Source organism: Narcine bancroftii, chromosome 2, assembly GCF_036971445.1.
Source record: "Narcine bancroftii isolate sNarBan1 chromosome 2, sNarBan1.hap1, whole genome shotgun sequence".
Classification (NCBI taxonomy): domain Eukaryota; kingdom Metazoa; phylum Chordata; class Chondrichthyes; order Torpediniformes; family Narcinidae; genus Narcine; species Narcine bancroftii.
The window spans coordinates 254,084,710-254,103,792 of NC_091470.1; the positions used below are offsets into that span (position 1 = coordinate 254,084,710).

At 42.1% G+C, this 19,083-nt stretch overlaps 1 protein-coding gene and 1 long non-coding RNA gene across 5 annotated transcripts in view; one reads left to right on the plus strand and one right to left on the minus strand.

The window, feature by feature from the left end:
- The window catches only part of bmp6 (bone morphogenetic protein 6), a 147,930-nt gene extending 136,683 nt beyond the window's left edge, over positions 1–11,247 (minus strand). For all 4 annotated transcript variants that reach the window (XM_069920858.1, XM_069920857.1, XM_069920860.1 and 1 more), the window contains exon 1: positions 10,631–11,247. In XM_069920858.1, coding sequence (XP_069776959.1) covers positions 10,631–11,057 — 427 coding nt within the window. In that variant the 5' untranslated portion in view covers positions 11,058–11,247. The remainder of the gene's footprint in view (positions 1–10,630) is intronic.
- A 178-nt stretch (positions 11,248–11,425) lies between these two features.
- LOC138755242 (uncharacterized) lies at positions 11,426–18,938 on the plus strand. Its single transcript, XR_011352136.1, has 3 exons — positions 11,426–11,574; positions 15,101–15,143; positions 16,744–18,938. It is a non-coding gene; the product is annotated as an uncharacterized lncRNA (long non-coding RNA).
- The last annotated feature ends 145 nt before the right edge of the window (positions 18,939–19,083 follow it).

Genomic DNA, 19,083 nt, shown 5'->3' on the forward strand with positions numbered 1-19,083 from the left:
GTGATGCCTCTCAAATTGGAGGCAACTCGTGTCTCAGAAGCAAGCAGACGGTCCAAGATCACTGTTGTCTTATCGACCAGCTGGTTGCCAGGTTTAACATTTCAGTCTTCAGAAAAATTTTTTTCCCCTTCAGGAAGCCAAAGTGCATCTGAGGCAGGGATGGATTTTGTTGGTCAGAACTTTAAATGTGCATTCTGATGCTTGGTTGGGTTTTCTGGTGTGGACAGGGTACTTCTGCTAAGGTAACACTGGGACAGTGCAGAAGTCCACATTGAATGCATCACATGCCTTTCCCTTCACTCACTCTCTCTGATGACCACCATTTCTGACTCACAGCCTTTCAACACTCTTTCTCCCTTGCCATTAAACTCTCAACTGAATGACAGTAATTACAAATGGAATGAGAAAATGTCATTCCACCCAAAGAACTGCATTTTCTATGGCTAAAGTGTAATCCAATCTTTCTGCAAAACAGGCCCAGCCTCACTCACATCCTTGAAGATGAAAATTCCTGCATAAAACTTCCTGATCTGCAGAGTTAAGCAACCAACATCTCCTGTCTATGCTAATTGCATGCATGTGACTTGTATCAATTAGCATTAATTACACATTAAGTTGTTTACAGCAGTCGTGGGATCAGGCTTGTCAAATGAGTGTTGGGGTCTCGATATACAGGAGGTGCCCAGAATGGACCGTAAAGTCTATTTAAGGAACAAATCACAAGTTTTGGATTATATCCTTCACCACCTGGCTGCTGGAATTTAACATTCTCTACTGGCATTCCACTTTTACCACCCATCCTTCCCAGAAGCAGGAACCCACCCCCCTCCCCCCAATCCATACTAAATCCAGTGATTTTGCCAAAATTTTAAAAAGTTGATTGGCAGAGTTTGGTCTGTTAAGGCTTGCATCAGCCTTTAAAATTTTCTGTGATAAGTTTAATCTTTCCATTTCCCAGAAGAACAAAACAGAAGGATTAGATCATAATCCAGTCTAAACTTAACACACATATTTATCAGTCCTGCAACTCTAGGAATGAATTAACAGAAAGGCAAAACATGAAACCATTTTCCCTTCTGAAAAGGAGAACTTGAAGTGTGTACTGAGAGCTGAGAGAGTTAATACACCAACTATGGTATGTAATGGACCCAAATTAACAATTACAACCAAAAAACAGACACACCCACACTCTACAGCTGTTAATTTCACTCTTCCCATGTGTGTAGTCCCTGCTACATATGGTCACCTCCCTCATGAGATCACTGGCTGCACAATTTTTTTTAAATAAAAAAGATGTTGGTTATTCACTATACAAGTTATAGTTAAAAGGCACTGATAAGGTTTTCTTCCTCCTCTTCATATTACCACCCCAGGGGATTCTACCTGGGGTAGTACCATGTAAAAGCTGAGAACTGTTGAACCAATGTAGGCATCAAAATTCCCCAAGGAGGTGGTCATCTGCAACAGGTCCCAAACTGTGGTCAGGAACTGAACTTAGGACATTGGTGCCAAATGATGAGCACCCTTCCTCATCTTTTATAGCGGGGTGAGGGTGGGGGATAGGCAGGGAGGTTGTGGATTCTTCAATCAAAAAGTACCAGGCGGAATCTATAAAGGCAGCGAGGAACTACAAAGCTTCCCTCACGTTCACATTCATCTCATGTATTTGTGAAAGACTGCCTGCCTGATAGCACTCATCTTACACAGGCAATAGCTTTTCAGCACAAATTCAGAGAGGAAAATAGCTGCAGTTTGTGTTACTCCAAATCATGCATGAAATCAGCATAAATAAATGATTTGTCATAAACCCCCTTCCAACAAGATTCCTTGTTTAAAAATACCTTAATGGCAAAATACTAGAATACCTCCACTACATGCCAAAATCAATGCAAGAATGATTACAATGTAGTTAGTAGCATAATTAATTGCATTCATGGATTACATGGTATGCAAAGTCTCCTCGCCTCAGAAACCAGTTAAGCAGCCAATGGAAAATAGCTAAATAATGTGTCCCAAGGAAATATGATCCTTAGCGCTCAACAGCAAAGGTCATTAAAGATAACAACTAAACACCACAAAAACACACTTGTAAACTCTTCAGATAAGGTTCAGGACATGAATAATGCAAAATGAAACAAAACATCTTAATACCCCCAGAAGCAGATTATCTAACCCAGTCCAATTTAAACATATTTACTTCTCCATGACAATGCGAGATCAACCAGCCAGTGTACCAGTGGTTGCAACTTCCTCCTACAATCCAGTCATTCTGTTGTGTTATCCATCCCACAGTGTAATGAAAACAAGGTAGCTCTATTGTACATGATGCACAATTCTACCTGCACATTCTATTGTTGTAGCAAAAAGCCCCATACAATTTGCAAACCAGAAATGAACCAAAGGATGCATGCTTGGCTTGGTGCCAACACATTTTTGAAGTTCAGTTTTCCACATTTAGGTAAAACCCAACCCAATCGGGTTGCATTAATTCCATTTGTCCTTTAGTTGCTCTAGTTCCACTTTTTCCCAACCCCCACCTTCCATCCCATGTCTTCCCCCTGCCTATCTCTCTCTCCCCACCCGTCCCACCTTCACTGATCCAGTATCCAGTCACCTCAGCCATTCCTCAGCCAAATCTTATTGCACTTCCCACCTCACCTGCCCAATTTTGTCTCAATAAAGGATCCCAAACCAGAGCATTGACCATCAATTTCTGTCCATGGATGCAGTCTCTTACATCTCCATCTCACACTCCACTCTGTTGCTTTTTCCAAACTCTTCAATGCAATCCTGTATACACTAGAACACTGCTCCTACACCACTTCACAGCTTATTTAAAGTGCCTGTGTTGAAAAGCAGTTGACTTTCCCTCTTTCGAATACTCTATATACTTGTTTTAAAAGTCAAATTTTGGACCAGTTTATAGGGAATATTTAGGGGATCAACTATTACATATAGACTGCTTTTGGCCATATTAAATACCTGCACCGTTTGGGGCATCAGGAGCTCAGATGGCAAGTCCTGATCTGAAGCGTCAGGAGATTGGGTGGGTGGGAGGCCAGGTCATCGGGAGCTCAGATGGGTGGACAGCCAGGACCAAATGGTCCGAATTTGGTGCTTCGGGAGCTCGGATGGGCAAGCAGCTGAGGCGAATGTCTGCAGTTGAGACGTCAGGCGGCCAGGGACTGAGCAAGACAGAGAGAGCAGTCGGGGAGTCTGGAACTCAAATGGGCGGGCAGCCAGTGTCAACTATTACACATGTATATACAGTAGTTTTCATGTCTAGACTCCAAAAGTCAGAGATTGGGAATTTGTTATTGAGGTTTGACAGTATTGAGCAAGGAAAAATATCTGAAGGCCAAATGGCCTCCCAGCTTCCACGTTTTGAAGTTTGAAATATTAGCCTTCTAACTTGCCTACACGAGCAAAACAAAGTTTGTCACTGTAACTCAGTGCACATGGAGATAAATACATAATTCAACATTCAATGAATTAAAACAAGTTTTGGAAACTAAGAAAATATCTGCACAACAAAGATTATTCATGAACAGAGAGCCCTGGCTGTGCCTGTGTAAACCTACTGCAAATGGCAAAGCACCAGGCCAAACATTATAAAGTGGTTGTAAAAGTCCAAGGTATTCCAATCCTCTCTCGCACAACACATACACACAGCATTATCAAGGATTTTCTGCCACACAGATGGGAATTCCACAGGAACAAGATAATGGTAGAAGCAATTATCAAGTGTTGACTCCTGATAAAACCAATGGAAATTGCCTCTGGGGGAAAAAAAGCAACCAGCTTTCTCAATTCAGGAATGCCTTGCAGGCTCGATCCAGGACCATACTTTCACGTGACCTGGGAGGCTACAACACTGGGACACTGATGAAAACTGCACAATTTGTCGTAATTAACACTTTCTTTGAAAGTTCTGCTTCTATTATTTTCCCCTGCTCTTGCTACAGCCCGCCGCGTGCTCTCTGCAAGCTCAACTTTCAGACACAGTCATTCATCCTTCCCTTCCTCCCAAGCCAATGAATCTGCACCATTCACCCAATGTTGCATTACTGATGCTTCGCAGCATTATTACTGTCTCTTCCAGCTTTAATTTCCTTGACAAACTGCTAACCTTCACCTTGCAACAGTTTGCCTCCAACAACCACTGCTCCATTGGTGAATGCCACACAGTTTTCATTTTCCTACTTATTAACCCCTTTCACCTGGCTGGCATGCTCAGGAATTTACAGCTTACGTTCAGAACATCAGAGTGATATTTGACAAATTGTTGACAAAATGCCTGCCAACAATTTTCTGTACCTTGATGAAGGGCTCAAGCCCAACACATTATACTGCAAAGATAAAGGTGCATAACCAAAGTTCACTGGTTTTACTTTGGACAATACATCACATTCAACTGCACAATCAATTTTGTTCCTCATCTAGAGGGAACTAAAGTCTGGCAGTAGTCAGAGACAAGTCATGTGGTACAGAAACAAAACACCCACATGTGCTGTTCCCACTTCATTCTCCAAGATTCCCTATCAACTCTTCCCAGATTCTACAAAGCATCAGACATAGCCATGACCATCACAGGCACCAACGAACCCTACTCATTGAAGATATCTTTTCAAAGCAGTGACAGAAGGTTACCAAAATCATAAAATATCCCCAATCACACTATGAGAATAGACTCCACATTCATCTATACTATAGAGAGGCAAACTGCATGTCTTTGGAACTGGAAAGAAATCAGTCCAACCAGGTCACCCACAAAATTAGAGAGATGTAAACTCCACTCAGACAGCACTGGATGTCAGGATTAAACCCAGGTTGCTGGCAATAATGAAGTGGCAGCTCTACTAACTGTGTTGCTGTGGAGCCCTGTCAACATGCACTTGTACTTCTTTGATGCTTCCATTGATTAACTCAATTTCAGGTCACCCAAAGGAGAGCCTGGATGAAGCCCATTTCCCATTATTGAACACAAGCCAATTCAGTCAAGTACCCAGACCACTCAGTCTCAACCATTGGTATGCAATTTGGTTACTCTATTGAACAATTGTCACATTCCTCCATCACTTACAGATTCTCCCCTGCTTAACTCAGCCTTATTATCTCCCAACAACAGCATTTCGCACATTTTTAGATAGCCTTCCAATCTCCTAGCTTTCTCAAATCACCCAAAACAGACATTAACCAATCACTTTTCAGCCTGTCTCTGCCATCTTTCCACACTTTCTTCCTTTTAATGCCATCAGACCTTCCCGTCACCGTCAGAGGCAAAGCTTGCAGCCAACAAAGTTACTTTTTTGGACCTGCTTGCTCAAATCTCCCCAGTTCAGTTTCTCCTAGCTTTAAATCTTTCAGTAACGCTGAAATGGAAATATGACAATTTCTGGCCATTGCACTTACCTGGTGAACACATACAAAAGTTGAAAGGGGATAACTTCCCTGTATAAATCTCCATAAACCTGTCTTTTTTTGTAAACATTAGATACAAAAATTAATTGTCAAGGGTTATATCATTTATCATGTTCCCATTGATAAAAGCTCTGATTACGTTCAATACCAAAAATATGACATCAGGATACTACCTCCATCAGTCAGAGACATCAACTTCTCTTAAATGCCAATTGGTAAAGAACAAGAGGAATTCTGCACAATAAATGTATCTTGCTGTTGTGTGCTTCAAGGCAAAACAGATGTTCTGAACTACTTGCTCACGAGTCCTGCCCTTGGCCGAGGAGCCTCCCAAAACCCTGGAGTATATTATTACCTTACTAACAGTTCCAGTCATCATGTTCACCACATCAGTATACCCAGATGCTAGCATTTACTGCTCATTTTTTTCTCCCCCCCAAAAAAACAAGAACTACTCAGCAAGTATTCCAGTAGCCCATCACGTTTACACAGGGTATTGTAATAGGATGCAGATCCACTCCAACAAGCCATTTTAAGTCAATTGAGTGCAAAAGCAAGAAAAATCTACTTTGCACAAAGTAAAGCTCTGCTCATCATATTGGGACACCCATGGAGGATGCACTTCGTGGGAGCAGGATTGTTTGGAATATGATCTATTGTCAGATCGAATGGGCAATCAGTGAGAAGCTGGATAGAAATAGTCAATGTTTTGAGTCAGGACCGTTTATTGAGACTCAGAATAAATGGAATTGGCTCCTGAAGTGGATTCAGATATGTGATTGCAAATGTGGGGTGGGTTGCAAAGGGGATTCACCAAGACGTTGCCTGGGTTGGAGCATTTCAGATACAAGGAAAGATTGGATAGGCTAGGATTATTCACCTGGGCTTGCATGGAAGGCAGGTGTGGGGGGGGGTGGGGGGGGGGGGGGGGAAAGAAACGGGTGCTAGTAGAGGTGTATATAATTATGAGAGGGTGAGAAAGAATAGATAGTAAGAAATATTTCCCCGTAAAAGGTGTCTAAATCTCGAGCACACAGGGGTAGGAGGTCTCGTTTGGACTAAATATACCTAGATACAGTGAAAATCTTCCTTTGTGTGCTTTCCAGGCTATTCCCAGCAGCATTTTTGTTTTAAAAATTCACAAAGCAGCAAGATAATAAATCAAGTTGATGGTCAGACTGGGTTTCCAATGCTTTAATACAACAGGTAAATCTTATTCATTCATGGCAGCTTCCTGCAATTCCAGAAGCTCCTTGGTCACTGATAGGTAGATGGGCATCTGGCACGAACAGTCTCTCCATGCTGTCAATTGCAATCCTGGTAAAAGAGGCCCAAGTGGCAACAATGACTGTCCCAGCTCCAATCTCATCATGTTGCCATCATGCTGGTTTAGAACAGGAATTAAATAAAAGAGTCTGCATATGCTGAGGTCAAGGGCAATACACAAACAGGCTGAAAAACGCCACGGGTCACGCAGCATCCACAAGAAGGGATTCGACGTTTCGGGCCTGGGCCCCTCATCAGGTCTACCGACACATTTGTGTACTGCAATCAGAGAAAGGACATTTTCTCACTGAAGGTGGTTGGAATCTAGATATCATTGACTTGAGTGGGTGATGGAGACAGAACCCCTAACACGTAGGCAGCATCCAGATGAGAACTTGAACTGCCATGGAATCAAAGACAATGGAGCAACTTCTGCCAAATAGGATAACTGCAGGTGGTTATCATGGACAACCGAAAAGATCTGCCTGCACTACATTGTAATGCTTTACCATGCTTACCATTGTAGTTGATGTAGCTTATTTATACGTAGATAACTCATGGGAAAGGCTTTGGGAGTAAATCCAGAGGAAAAATCTGGAGTCGGAGTCCTGAAGACAGCTGACTGCTGGATTCATCACCAGCCCAGCAACTCCCGCGATGCTGCTGCCATCAAACTGTATCAAATTTTGTCGTTCCTTTAGACGTCATTAGCATGGAGTGGGGGAGGGGGTGAAGTTCCACTGCATGGGCAACAGATAGATCTCCACATAAACTCTGCTTTGGCCTGTGTCCTGGACAGGCCACTCCAGTTTTGCTTTATGTGCAGTACCCATGGTCAACCATGACCAACAGAGGACACAATGTCTGGCTGCAAGAATTTCAGTGAACATGGACATTGTAATTATGTACAGTGATATGCAAAGGTTTGGGCACCCAAAAGATCAAAGCACTCAGATAACTTTTACCAAGGTCTCAGACCTTAATTAGCTTCTTGTTAGGGGTTGTTAGGAAAGGCCAGGTGATGCAAATTTCAAAGCTTTACAAACACCGACTCCTCAAACCTTGTCCCAACAATCAGCAGCTGTCTTGCATTCTGAAAAATAAAAGAAATGATGCCCACAAAGCAGGACAAGGCAATAAGAAGACAGCAGAGAATTTTCAGGTGGTCATTTCCTCAGCTGCTGTTCCTTAATTACATAATGAACTAACAGGAACAGTGGCGGTCAAATTGAAGCCGAGAAGACCAAGAAAACTTTGAGAGAACTGCTCCTCAGATTGCTAGGAAGGCTGCAAAAGACCTTCAGGAAGATTTAGCAGACTCTGGAAAGGTGGTGCACCATTCTACAATGCAGCGACACCTGTACAAATCTGTCCTTCATAGAAGAGTCATAAGAAAACCTTTCCTGCACCCTCACCACAAAATTTAGCATCAGAAGGAACATCTAAACAAGCCTGATGCATTTTGGAAACAAGTCCTGTGGACTAATGGAAGTTAAAATTGAACTTTTTGGCTGCAAAGGTATGTTTGGAGAAAAAAGGGTGCCAAATTTCATGAAAAGGGTACCTCACCAACTGTTAAGCACAGGGGTGGATTGATCATGCTTTGGGCTTGCGTTGCAGCCAGTGGCACCGGGAACATTTCACTGGTTGAGGGACGAACGAATTCAATACCAGCAAATTCTAGAAGCAAGCATCACAATGCCTGTATATATATATTTTTTAAAGCTGAAGATTTAAAGCGGATGGCTTCTAGAACAGGATAATCATCCTGAGCACAACTCAAAATCCACAATGGACTACATCGAGAGGCACAAGCTGAAGGTATTGCCAGAGGCTTCAGTCCCCCATCCTTAACATCGTTGAAAATCAGTGGACAGACCTCAAAGGAGAAGTGCAAGCAATGTAGCTCAAGAATCTCATAGAACTAAGTCTTTTTCTAGGAAGGATGGGTGAAAATCACCCCCAAAAAAGGTTTGAATGACTCTCTGACTACAGAATGCATTTACAAGCTGAGATATTTGCCAAAGGGAGCATAATTGAGAATTGACCATGCAGGGTGTCCGAACTTTTGCTTTGGGCCCTTTTCTTTTTCGCTATTTTGAAACTGTAAAAGATGGAAATTTAAAAAAAGTAATCTTAAAATATTAAAATTAATTGTTTTAATTTTTTTAAAATTTAGACATACATCACTGTAACAGGTCAAATCAGCCCTATGAGACTGCTGTCCAATTTACACCCCATTAACCTAAATCCCCAAAACATTTTGAAGGGTGGGAGGAAACCAGAACCCCCAGAGAAAACCTACGCAGTCAGGGGGAGAACATAAAAACTCCTTACTGCGCAGGATTTGAACCCAGGTCTTGTCCCGATCACTGGTGCTGTAAAGGCGTTGCACTAACCGCTATGCCAACCATGTCATCTTTAACTTTATGCCTTTTAGATCATAGGTCAAAAGGTTTGTTGCTTGATTCAAACACATTCTAGTATGATTTTGTATCTCCAGCTTGATGTTGGATTTCTGCCTGATCAAGAATCCTGGAGTCTTTCCTGAACATTCATTTTCTCCCACTGATGCTGTTGGATCCACTGAGTTCCTCTAGATTCCTTGTGTATCTCTCTCTTCCCACCCCAGTGAAGACCAGATTTGCCTCAGTTGATGTGGAACTTCAAGGGTGAGGTTGTGCAACTTAACTCAAACCCTCACAGGGGTACAAATTCAGTGGCAAACTGCATTCAATGTGCTGAAGTGTTTCTTACCCAAAGGATAAACCAAGTGGGAAATGACGCTGTAAAGCATCATGTGGATTCTACAGGAAAAATACAAATCTATTTCCTCTCACTGTTCTTTCCAAACACTTCATTATTAAACAAAGATATTTTGACTACAGCTACATACCATTTACCCAATGGGAACATGATTTAACAAGCACCATCATTTGCCAACCTTTTTTTAAAATCTTCTTCCGTTTCAAAACACAATAGCTGCCTCGGCAATGTCTCCAAACATCAGCCAAGATTTCTGCAAACAGATGAGCCAAGGAATCTGGTGTCGAAGTTACGTCAGAAAGATCGAGACAGTCACCACACCAACTAAAACCTTTGAGAGATGTGCAGAACAGTGGTCCTCGTTAGATGAGGAGCATCTCCTGCATATTAAACTGCACGTTGGCAACCAATTAGCCTTTGAAATGCTTGCCAATTAACTAAATATTGCAACATTTAAGGAATTTCACACTCATTGATGAATATCAAAAGTAATAGAGCACAATTTACGAAGTCTAGGCTTTAGAAATAAGGCGACTTTACTAGAGAACAGACAGCAGGTGTATTGCACGATTTAGGACAATGACTTTAAAACTACGGTTAAATAGTTCACTTTTCCGCGTTATCAGAGGGTACCGTTTCATCAAACTCAACTAAAACTCCAACACAATAGAAGTCTGCCAAATTTATACACCAAAGTGGTCTCCCGCGCACCCCCCCCCCCCCCCCATCAAACTGCACAATAAAGATTGCTATTCAAAGGAAGCCCCAACACCAGGGGACTCCCGAAAGCACATGTCTTGGCGACTCTACACCTAGTTCACTTGAAAGCGTTGCATGGCGTTAGCGTTCCCCGTGGCTATACCAGTGTGCTTAATACGTTTTTTGGGATGGGGAGCAGAAAAGTATTCATCCACAGTTTGAGTTACTGGCATCGCGAACTTCTCTATTATAAAGGAAATGGTTTTAAAACGCACGCTTCTGCATCGGTTAAAACTGCAAACACATTTTATCGCTTCTAACTTTTTGAATCGAGTTGTCCAGATTTAAACCGGTGTACGCGTGTCCCGGTGTGCATCTGCTTTTAGAAAGATGTTTGAGAGAAGTTGGTTTACACAGGATTTGAGTGGTATACGTGTGAGCGCTGCCTGTGTATTTGATTTAGAACGCCTCGGCTTACCCAGGTTCACGAAACTCATGACCATGTCTGCCTGGTTGAGAAAAGAGCTGTCCTGTAAGCTGGCCAGCGGCGGACTCTGCGTGGTAAACACTGGTCTGTATTGATGAGAAAAGCCTTCTTCCTCCTCCTCTTCGCCCCCGGTGGACATGGCATTGTACAGGTCAAGCATGAAAAGGGGCGCCGAGTTGTGCTTTCCATGCGAGTGAGGTCTGGGCCGGTGTGGCAGCCCCAGGATGGAGAGAATCTCCCGCTGCATGTTCTTCTTCTCGTGGTGTTTGAGGCGACGGTGCACAAAGCTCGAGTGCAGGTCGCTGTGGCTGCCTGTGTCCAGCAAGAGGCTGCCCGCCACGGACAGCCACTCGACCACCAGGCAACAACTCCACAACAGCCCGAGCGCGACTCCCCGCTCGACTGCAAATGCTCCCATTGTGTAGGGCAGACAGATACAAACTTTGCTTTTGGATGTGAAACAAAAAAACTTTTTCTATAGATTTAAATATAAATAAATAAATACACCCTGTATCAGAAACGCCTTAATACCCCCGTGTGTATCCCGCGCTCTCACTGTCCCCGCTCTTCACATGTTATCAATGAACAATTCGAACTTCGCAGCAGGTAACACTCCAAACCCTCTGTTACGCCACATGACACAACGTTCCATTTACGCCCAGGGAAGGCGGGGCTTGCGTGCACTGTCCCCTCCCATTTATTCCCTTTCTCCTCAGCTTGGCTGCCCATTGCCACAGAGCAATATAAAGTTTCGTTTTGGCGCTAATATTCGGGGCTGACGAGCTTTACAATAAGGGAAGTACTTTTTCCCCCAGCTGTTCCAAGAGGAAAATCTTTGGAAAATTAAGTACTTTACATAGTTTTGATTATAACCAAGAATTGGGTTATTTCCTTGGGAGATTCAAACCATTACAGATTTTTAAAAACAAAATCAGGTTCGTGAACTTATTTGGTACGAATGTGTTTAGATTAAGAGCTATATTGTCATTGGGAGTCACTGCATCCGTTTTAAGTGTAACCTCCGCAATCAGGGCACTGTTTTCCAAGTTGGCTATTAACTAAATGTTATTTTAGCGGTTATCTACAGCATTCTTTGCTTCATGATAATAGGACAGAGTGTTTCGCGGAAATATACCAGTTTAGCACCGTTTATTTTCTCTGCAGGGATGAAAAGAGGGCACTTTGTGTTATATATCCATTGGTCAGTCAATCGACTTGCATTTTTTTGTAAAGGGGATTTCTTCCTCAATTTAGTTATTCAGCGATTGAAACATAGACCATAATCTATTCAATTGATCGCACTTCCATCAGCGTTTAATAAAGTGTTTAATAAAACCAAGCTGTACTTCTGACTGGAATAGAACCTGTAAAGATCATTTTCATCGTGTCTGGAATTGTAATAAACCGGGTGGGAGTGAACGGACGAATGTATCTACAATGTAACGTTGGATGGTTGCAATCACCTGTGACTTTCACACCTTTTCTTTTGTGTGTGGCGGTATTTTCAGAGAGAAGTACCCCATTTGAGGGGCGCCACCTGCTGCTGCAGCCACGAAGAGCTGACACTGAATCTTTCAGAACTCACCACCAGCTCAAGGCACAAATCAACTTGTGCTTCCCCGCCTGGAAGTTAATGCCAGGCTAGCTATGATTTTCCCCGCGAACTGATGCACACAATGAGAAGTTGGAGAGCCCAGTCTCGAGGAACACAAGAGTTGCAGACGCTGGAATAATGTGCAAACGACAAGAAGCCGGTCAGGCGGCATCCAAGGAGGGAAATAAACAGTCCGTTCCTGGTTGGGACCTTTTATCGAGTTCCTATCAGATTGAAGCACGGACCAGCAGCAATGAGATCGCGAATGGTATGGGAGCTACTGTCGAGCTGGAGGTGCAACCTTATCTCTCCACTGATGCTGCCTGACCTGCGAAGTCCCTCTAGCTTCTCATTGCCTGCTCAAGATTGCAGCGTCTGCAGTTCATGTGCTTCTCTTGCACAAAATTGATTTCTGGGATCATCCAATGAATATAGCTTTCATCGTCTTATCATGGCTTGGCTTCGCAAACAAACATTTAGGAAGGGGGCTGTCCACGTCTGATGCAGGCTCGCTGGTGGCTGACTAGGTCAATAGGCGTGGACTTGTCCTTCGAGCCTGCACAATGGATTTTTTTTAGGTGGAGTGCAGTGTGGGCAGTGCTGGTCCCACCCTTTACACCCTGGGTTTATCTGCCATGGCCTAGCAAGCTAGGATGGTGTCAGCCAGGTCCTCAGGCCTTAGGGATTACATAGGAGTGTCCTTCTAGATCATTAGTTCTCATCCTTTTTCTTCCCACTCATATACCACTTTAAGTAATTCCTGTGGCTTCGGTGCTCTGTGATTAGTAAAGGATTGCTTAAGGTGGTATGTGAGTGGGAAGAAAAGGTTGAGAAATACTGTTCTAGACCCAATTGTTACTGAAATATTTTGCTTGAAAAAAATTGTCATTGCACATTTCCTTTGGAGTTATGAAACTGTGCATATCTTCTTTCTTTTCTTCTTCTTTGGCTTGGCTTCGCGGACGAAGATTTATGGAGGGGGTAAAAAGTCCACGTCAGCTGCAGGCTCGTTTGTGGCTGACAAGTCCGATGCGGGACAGGCAGACACGGTTGCAGCGGTTGCAGGGGAAAATTGGTTAGTTGGGGTTGGCTGTTGGGTTTTTCCTCCTTTGCCTTTTGTCAGTGAGGTGGGCTCTGCGGTCTTCTTCAAAGGAGGTTGCTGCCCGCCAAACTGTGAGGTGCCAAGATGCACGGTTTGAGGCGTTATCAGCCCACTGGCGGTGGTCAATGTGGCAGGCACCAAGAGATTTCTTTCGGCAGTCCTTGTACCTTTTCTTTGGTGCACCTCTGTCACGGTGGCCAGTGGAGAGCTCACCATATAACACGATCTTGGGAAGGCGATGGTCCTCCATTCTGGAGATGTGACCCATCCAGTGCAGCTGGATCTTCAGCAGCGTGGACTCGATGTTGTCGACCTCTGCCATCTCGAGTACTTCGACGTTAGGGATGAAAGCGCTCCAATGGATGTTGAGGATGGAGCGGAGACAACGCTGGTGGAAGCGTTCTAGGAGCCGTAGGTGGTGCCGGTAGAGGACCCATGATTCGGAGCCGAACAAGAGTGTGGGTATGACAATGGCTCTGTATATGCTTATCTTTGTGAGGTTTTTCAGTTGGTTGTTTTTCCAGACTCTTTTGTGTAGTCTTCCAAAGGCGCTATTTGCCTTGGCGAGTCTGTTGTCTATCTCACTGTGCATATAACAACAAGTCAATTAGGTATGATTAAAACAGTGGTTTACAAACTTTTTCTTTCCACCTACATAACCACCTTAAGCAATCCCTTACTAATCACAGAGCATCTATGTCATAGGGAATACTTAAAGTGGGATGTGAATGGAAGGGAAAAGGTTGAGAACCACTGTTCTAGATGGATGGCCTGACAACAAGCTGCTCTGCCTGGGTTTGAAATCAGAGTTTTCCTTCTCTTAGGCTGGCTGCCAACCAAGGCTAACAAGCCCAGCTTACCTGGCCAGTTTTACTGCCGGACACTCTTGTCATGCCATGACACAGCAAACTCAGTGACTTATAATCCACCATCCGGCTTATCTGATGAGATTTGCTGCACTCCCTTTCGACTGGTCGGGGCCGCAAATCCCAGACTTCCTTGATACACTGAAAAATTATTATTTCCCCATGTAACATTAGAAGCAAAGGGTGAATTAAAAAACATTCAAGGAGTTGTTTAGTAACATCAGACAGCATGCAAAATGTGCTGGTCCAACATCACCAAAGGCCTAAATATGCTGGTTAACAGAGGTGTACTGTAGTCAGTAACTGCTTAAAGAATGAAAGGTGTTTCTGAGGTGTTTCCACAGCATTGAATGGTGAAGAATTTTCTTTGCAACACTCCTCCTCAGAGGACTGTGGTTGCTCAGTTTTTTAATGCCAAGAATGAAGAGAGCAATGGGTAATAAGATTTTAGATGCCTGGTCCCAAAAAGGGATCAGATTTATTGAGGATTGTTATGAGCAGGAGAAATGTATGTCATTTGAACAATAAAAAAACAAGTTTGGTGTTGCTAATACAATATTCTGCTATTTTCAGTTAAAGGCATATTTAAGCAGTAAACTGGGGGTCAACAATGACTTTATCAAAGTGTAGTGATCTGGAGAGTCTGATTAAAAAGGGAAATACAAATAAATTTACTTCAGCAATGTATTTACTATTTCAGATGGGAACTCCTAAACAGTAGGGTACACAAGTCTAGATAGAGATGGTGATCAAAACTGGTCCGATCTGTGCCGGGACTGTATGACAATTACAATAGATGTAAGATATAGATTGGTGCAATATAACTTTCTGTACCAGCTATATCTCTTACTGTAAAAGCTAAATAAATTTAAATCCGATATTTTGCATCAATGCTTTAGGTGCGGTGAAGAGATAGAAACTTTTCTACATTCAAGTTCCGAGGTAAGACCCTTTTGGATAGATCTGGGGAAACTTTTAGAGCAAATTACAGGAATTCAATTTCCACAGAACTCAGAATTATTCTTATTAGCCATAAGACCCAAAATGAGGTGTCCCAACATCAAACAATATTTGTCAAGATCGCATTGGCAGTGGCCAGAAAATGTATAGCGGTTACTTGGAAGTCTGATTCACATCTAGGTGCAGTCCATTGGAATGCGGAAATGCATAGCTGTGTTCCCCTTGTGAAGATTATCTTATAACCTGAGAAATAGTATGACATGTTCTTAAAAATATGGCCACCATATTTGCAAAATACAGGTGCAAATGTTTAATTGTGCTCCACCTCACCCACGAGATCCACGCTAATACCACCTTGAGATCGAAGTAAATTTTGAAAATGTGAAATTTGTGGGGTAGATGATGGAATCACATCAATCCCTGTTTTTTTTTCTTTCCTTCTTTTCTTTTCCATCTATTCTTTTTTTTTAAATTTTTTTTCTTTGTGGCTTATTTCTTTTCTTTACCTTATTTACTTTCATTGGGAGGGTGGGGAGAAATGGGGATTATAGCCATCATGTATCAAAGATTATTATTTTTTACTCTGCATTCAAATTTTTTCTGTTCTTTTTGATTCCATGTGTGGCATTAAAAAATGTAAATATTTTTAAAAAAAATGAAGTGACGAATGGATGGGAAAGATAATTCAGTCATTGGACAGTGTAGCATGTTCTCGGAGTTGAGCTATGCCCACCTTTCATTTATTATATTCCCGTGCTTACTGTATTAATTAATCTGGAAAAACCCAACAAAACAAAGTTGGCATCTGCAGAAACAAAAGCACAACTTCTCTGTAAGATAAAAACAGAAAATGTTGAAATACTGAGCAGGCCAGTCCGCAGGAGTGCAGAAGATTATAACTTTTAGTTCGAACCTTGATAGAGTATCACTGGTGTGTGCACTAGAACGAGAAGCAAACAAATACATGTTCATGCCCAGCCTGAATGCCATTCTTTCTCATACTTTTCCAATAGGATGTTTTAGATAAATCAGTCATGAAAAAAGTGGAGACAAATAAATGCAAGTTACACTAGGGAATATTAACCTACAATTCATATACTCTCCATCTCTCACACATATATACACAAAATATATGGTAATGGATAAGGTCTATGTTTTGATACAGGCAATAATGTGAGCAAGTAGCTTGTAATCTGGTTTTGCAATTGGGACTCACCTAGTGTTCGTACTATTAATGCCGTCAAAATGAAATTGTGGCCTGTGGTCTCTTCTGTCCATTGTTTTCTATTTAAAATCAGCCAAAAGAACTGAGGATTAACATTCAAGCACAAGGAGTAGTCAGTCTACTTGTTTTAATTTGAGGTGTGTTGCCACTAAGCCTAAATATGTCCTCACCAAATGAAATCCTACCAGTCATTCTCATCAGGGGCCATGCTGGAGGCCACAGCACATTTAAGGGGGGTGGGGGAAGAGGGGGGTTCACAGATTGAACTCATAAAATATTTTTTGTGTATTTTATGTCGTCAATGTAAAGGTTAAAACCTTGTGTTTTTACTTCTTAATTAATTTCATCTGATGCAAGGATCGACAAAGAGATAGACAACAGACTCGCCAAGGCAAATAGCACTTTTGGAAGACTACACAAAAGAGTCTGGAAAAACAACCACCTGAAGAAACACACAAAGATCAGCATGTACAGATCCATTGTCATACCCACACTCCTGTTCAGCTCCAAATCATGGGTCCTCTACCGGCATCACCTATGGCTCCTAGAATACTTCCATCAGCACTGTCTCCGCTCCATCCTCAACATTCATTGGAATGACTTCATCACCAGCATCGAAGTACTCGAGCTGGCAGAGTCCGCAAGCATCGAATCCACGCTGCTGAAGACCCAACTGCGCTGGGTGGGTCACGTCTCCAGAATGGAGGACCATCGCCTTCCCAAGATCATGTTATATGGCGAGCTGTCCACTGGCCACTGAGACAGAGGTGCACCAAAGAAGAGGTACAAGGACTGCATAAAGAAATCTTCTGGTGCCTGCCACATTGACCACTGCCAGTGGGCTGATATCGCCTCCAACCGTGCATCTTGACACCTCACAGTTTGGCGGGCAGCAACCTCCTTTGAAGAAGACCGCAGAGCCCACCTCACTGACAAAAGACAAAGAGGAAAAACCCAACACCCAACCCCAACCAACCAATTTTCCCTTGCAACCGCTGCAACCGTGTCTGCCTGTCCCGCATCGGACTTGTGAGTCACCAACGAGCCTGCAGCAGACGTGGACATACCGCTCCATAAAATTTCGTCCGCGAAGCCAAGCCAAAGAAAGAAAGAATTATATGACTTTTCCTTTTAAGAAAGATTGTTGTATGTCGAGTTACCATAGTGACTATGACATCATATGTTGTAATATCCGGGTGAACGGTGAGCTTGCGTTCAGTCTTCGAAGAACCATGGCGGGAGATGTAAGCTATCGAAATACTTTTCTTTGAATTCGTTGTCTTATCATCTTATTAGTTTCAATCATTTCTTACATCATTATGTCTTTAAATATAATTGAAGGCTTTGCTAATTTATCATTATGAAAATCTCAGTGGGAAGGTTTGCAAATATCATACATTTATATCAACTAATTAAAGGCCACATAATGAAGAAGATTGGTTTATTGGAGTGATAAGATTGTAGTTTGGAATATCGAAACTTACATTTCTTAGAAGGTGACATATTTTGAAGTCAGGAAATAGGAAAGATATGGAAAGTGTCAGTAGGAGACAAATACAGGAGAAAACAACTATAAACTTGACTGCTTCACTGGGAAGGGGGCCCATAAACTTTGAGCAGTGTCTGAAGGAGGTCGTAGCCAAAACAAATGCTGAAAATGGCTGACCTTAATCACTATTTGCCCAGGTGTCTTTACCAGCTCTTTGAAATTCTCATTCAATTTCAGAGATTCATGGGATGAAGATGGTGACACATAAAGAAAAGATGAGCAAGTTAGGACTAATCTTAGTAGAAGAATAAAAAATAGTCTCATTGAAGTATAAAAGAGGAATTGACACGGTGGCTGCTGAGGGAACGATTTCCTCATGGGAGCAACTAGAAATAAACAATGTCATTTCAGAATAGAGTCACCCATTTAAGAAAGAGATGGGAAATTTCTTCTCTTGCAAGGACGTGGATGAACAGCAAAGAAAAGGAATGATATGACCATGTGGTATATAAGAAAAATAATGGAGAATGCCACCCAGAATTTTGCTGGAAGAAATGTAGCTCATTTGTTCTAAAACCAAGCTTTTATAGGAGCTGATGTTAGTGATGGGAAGTGATGGAAAATTTCAGGCATCACCCCAAAAAGACAGGGATTGGTTCACATAAAAGAGATGTTTAAACAAACTACTCTCAAAAATTAGCTGTTCTTGCAATTAAATAATAAGTACACAGAAATGCAGATTCCTAATGCACAAGAACAAAAATCAAATACTGCAGATGATAGAGCAGAAATAAAACAAAAAATGTTTGTTTAATGCCAAGAATGAAGAGAGCAATGGAGAGTTTAACCTTGTTTGGAGAGTTTAACCTTGTTTTTCCCTTGACATGGATCTTACCTGAAATATTGGGTGTGTCAAACATCTTTTGCTCTTTGATTGCATAATTTTTGTTTGGTTGACCAGAATTGCAGTTCTACATAAGAACATTCCCACACCTATTTCTTTAGTCAACATTATGTAAAGGTAAATTTCAACTGTTGTCAATGTAATTAAAAAAAAAAAATCACTCCACTTTTCCTATTTCACTTCATGACTACTTTTAACTAGCTGTCATATTAAGCAATGTTCATCAGAAATGGATTGAAAGAAAAATTCTATTAAAAAAATGATTATTAGTACTTGTTGGGATTTGAACTTATGAATATCTGAA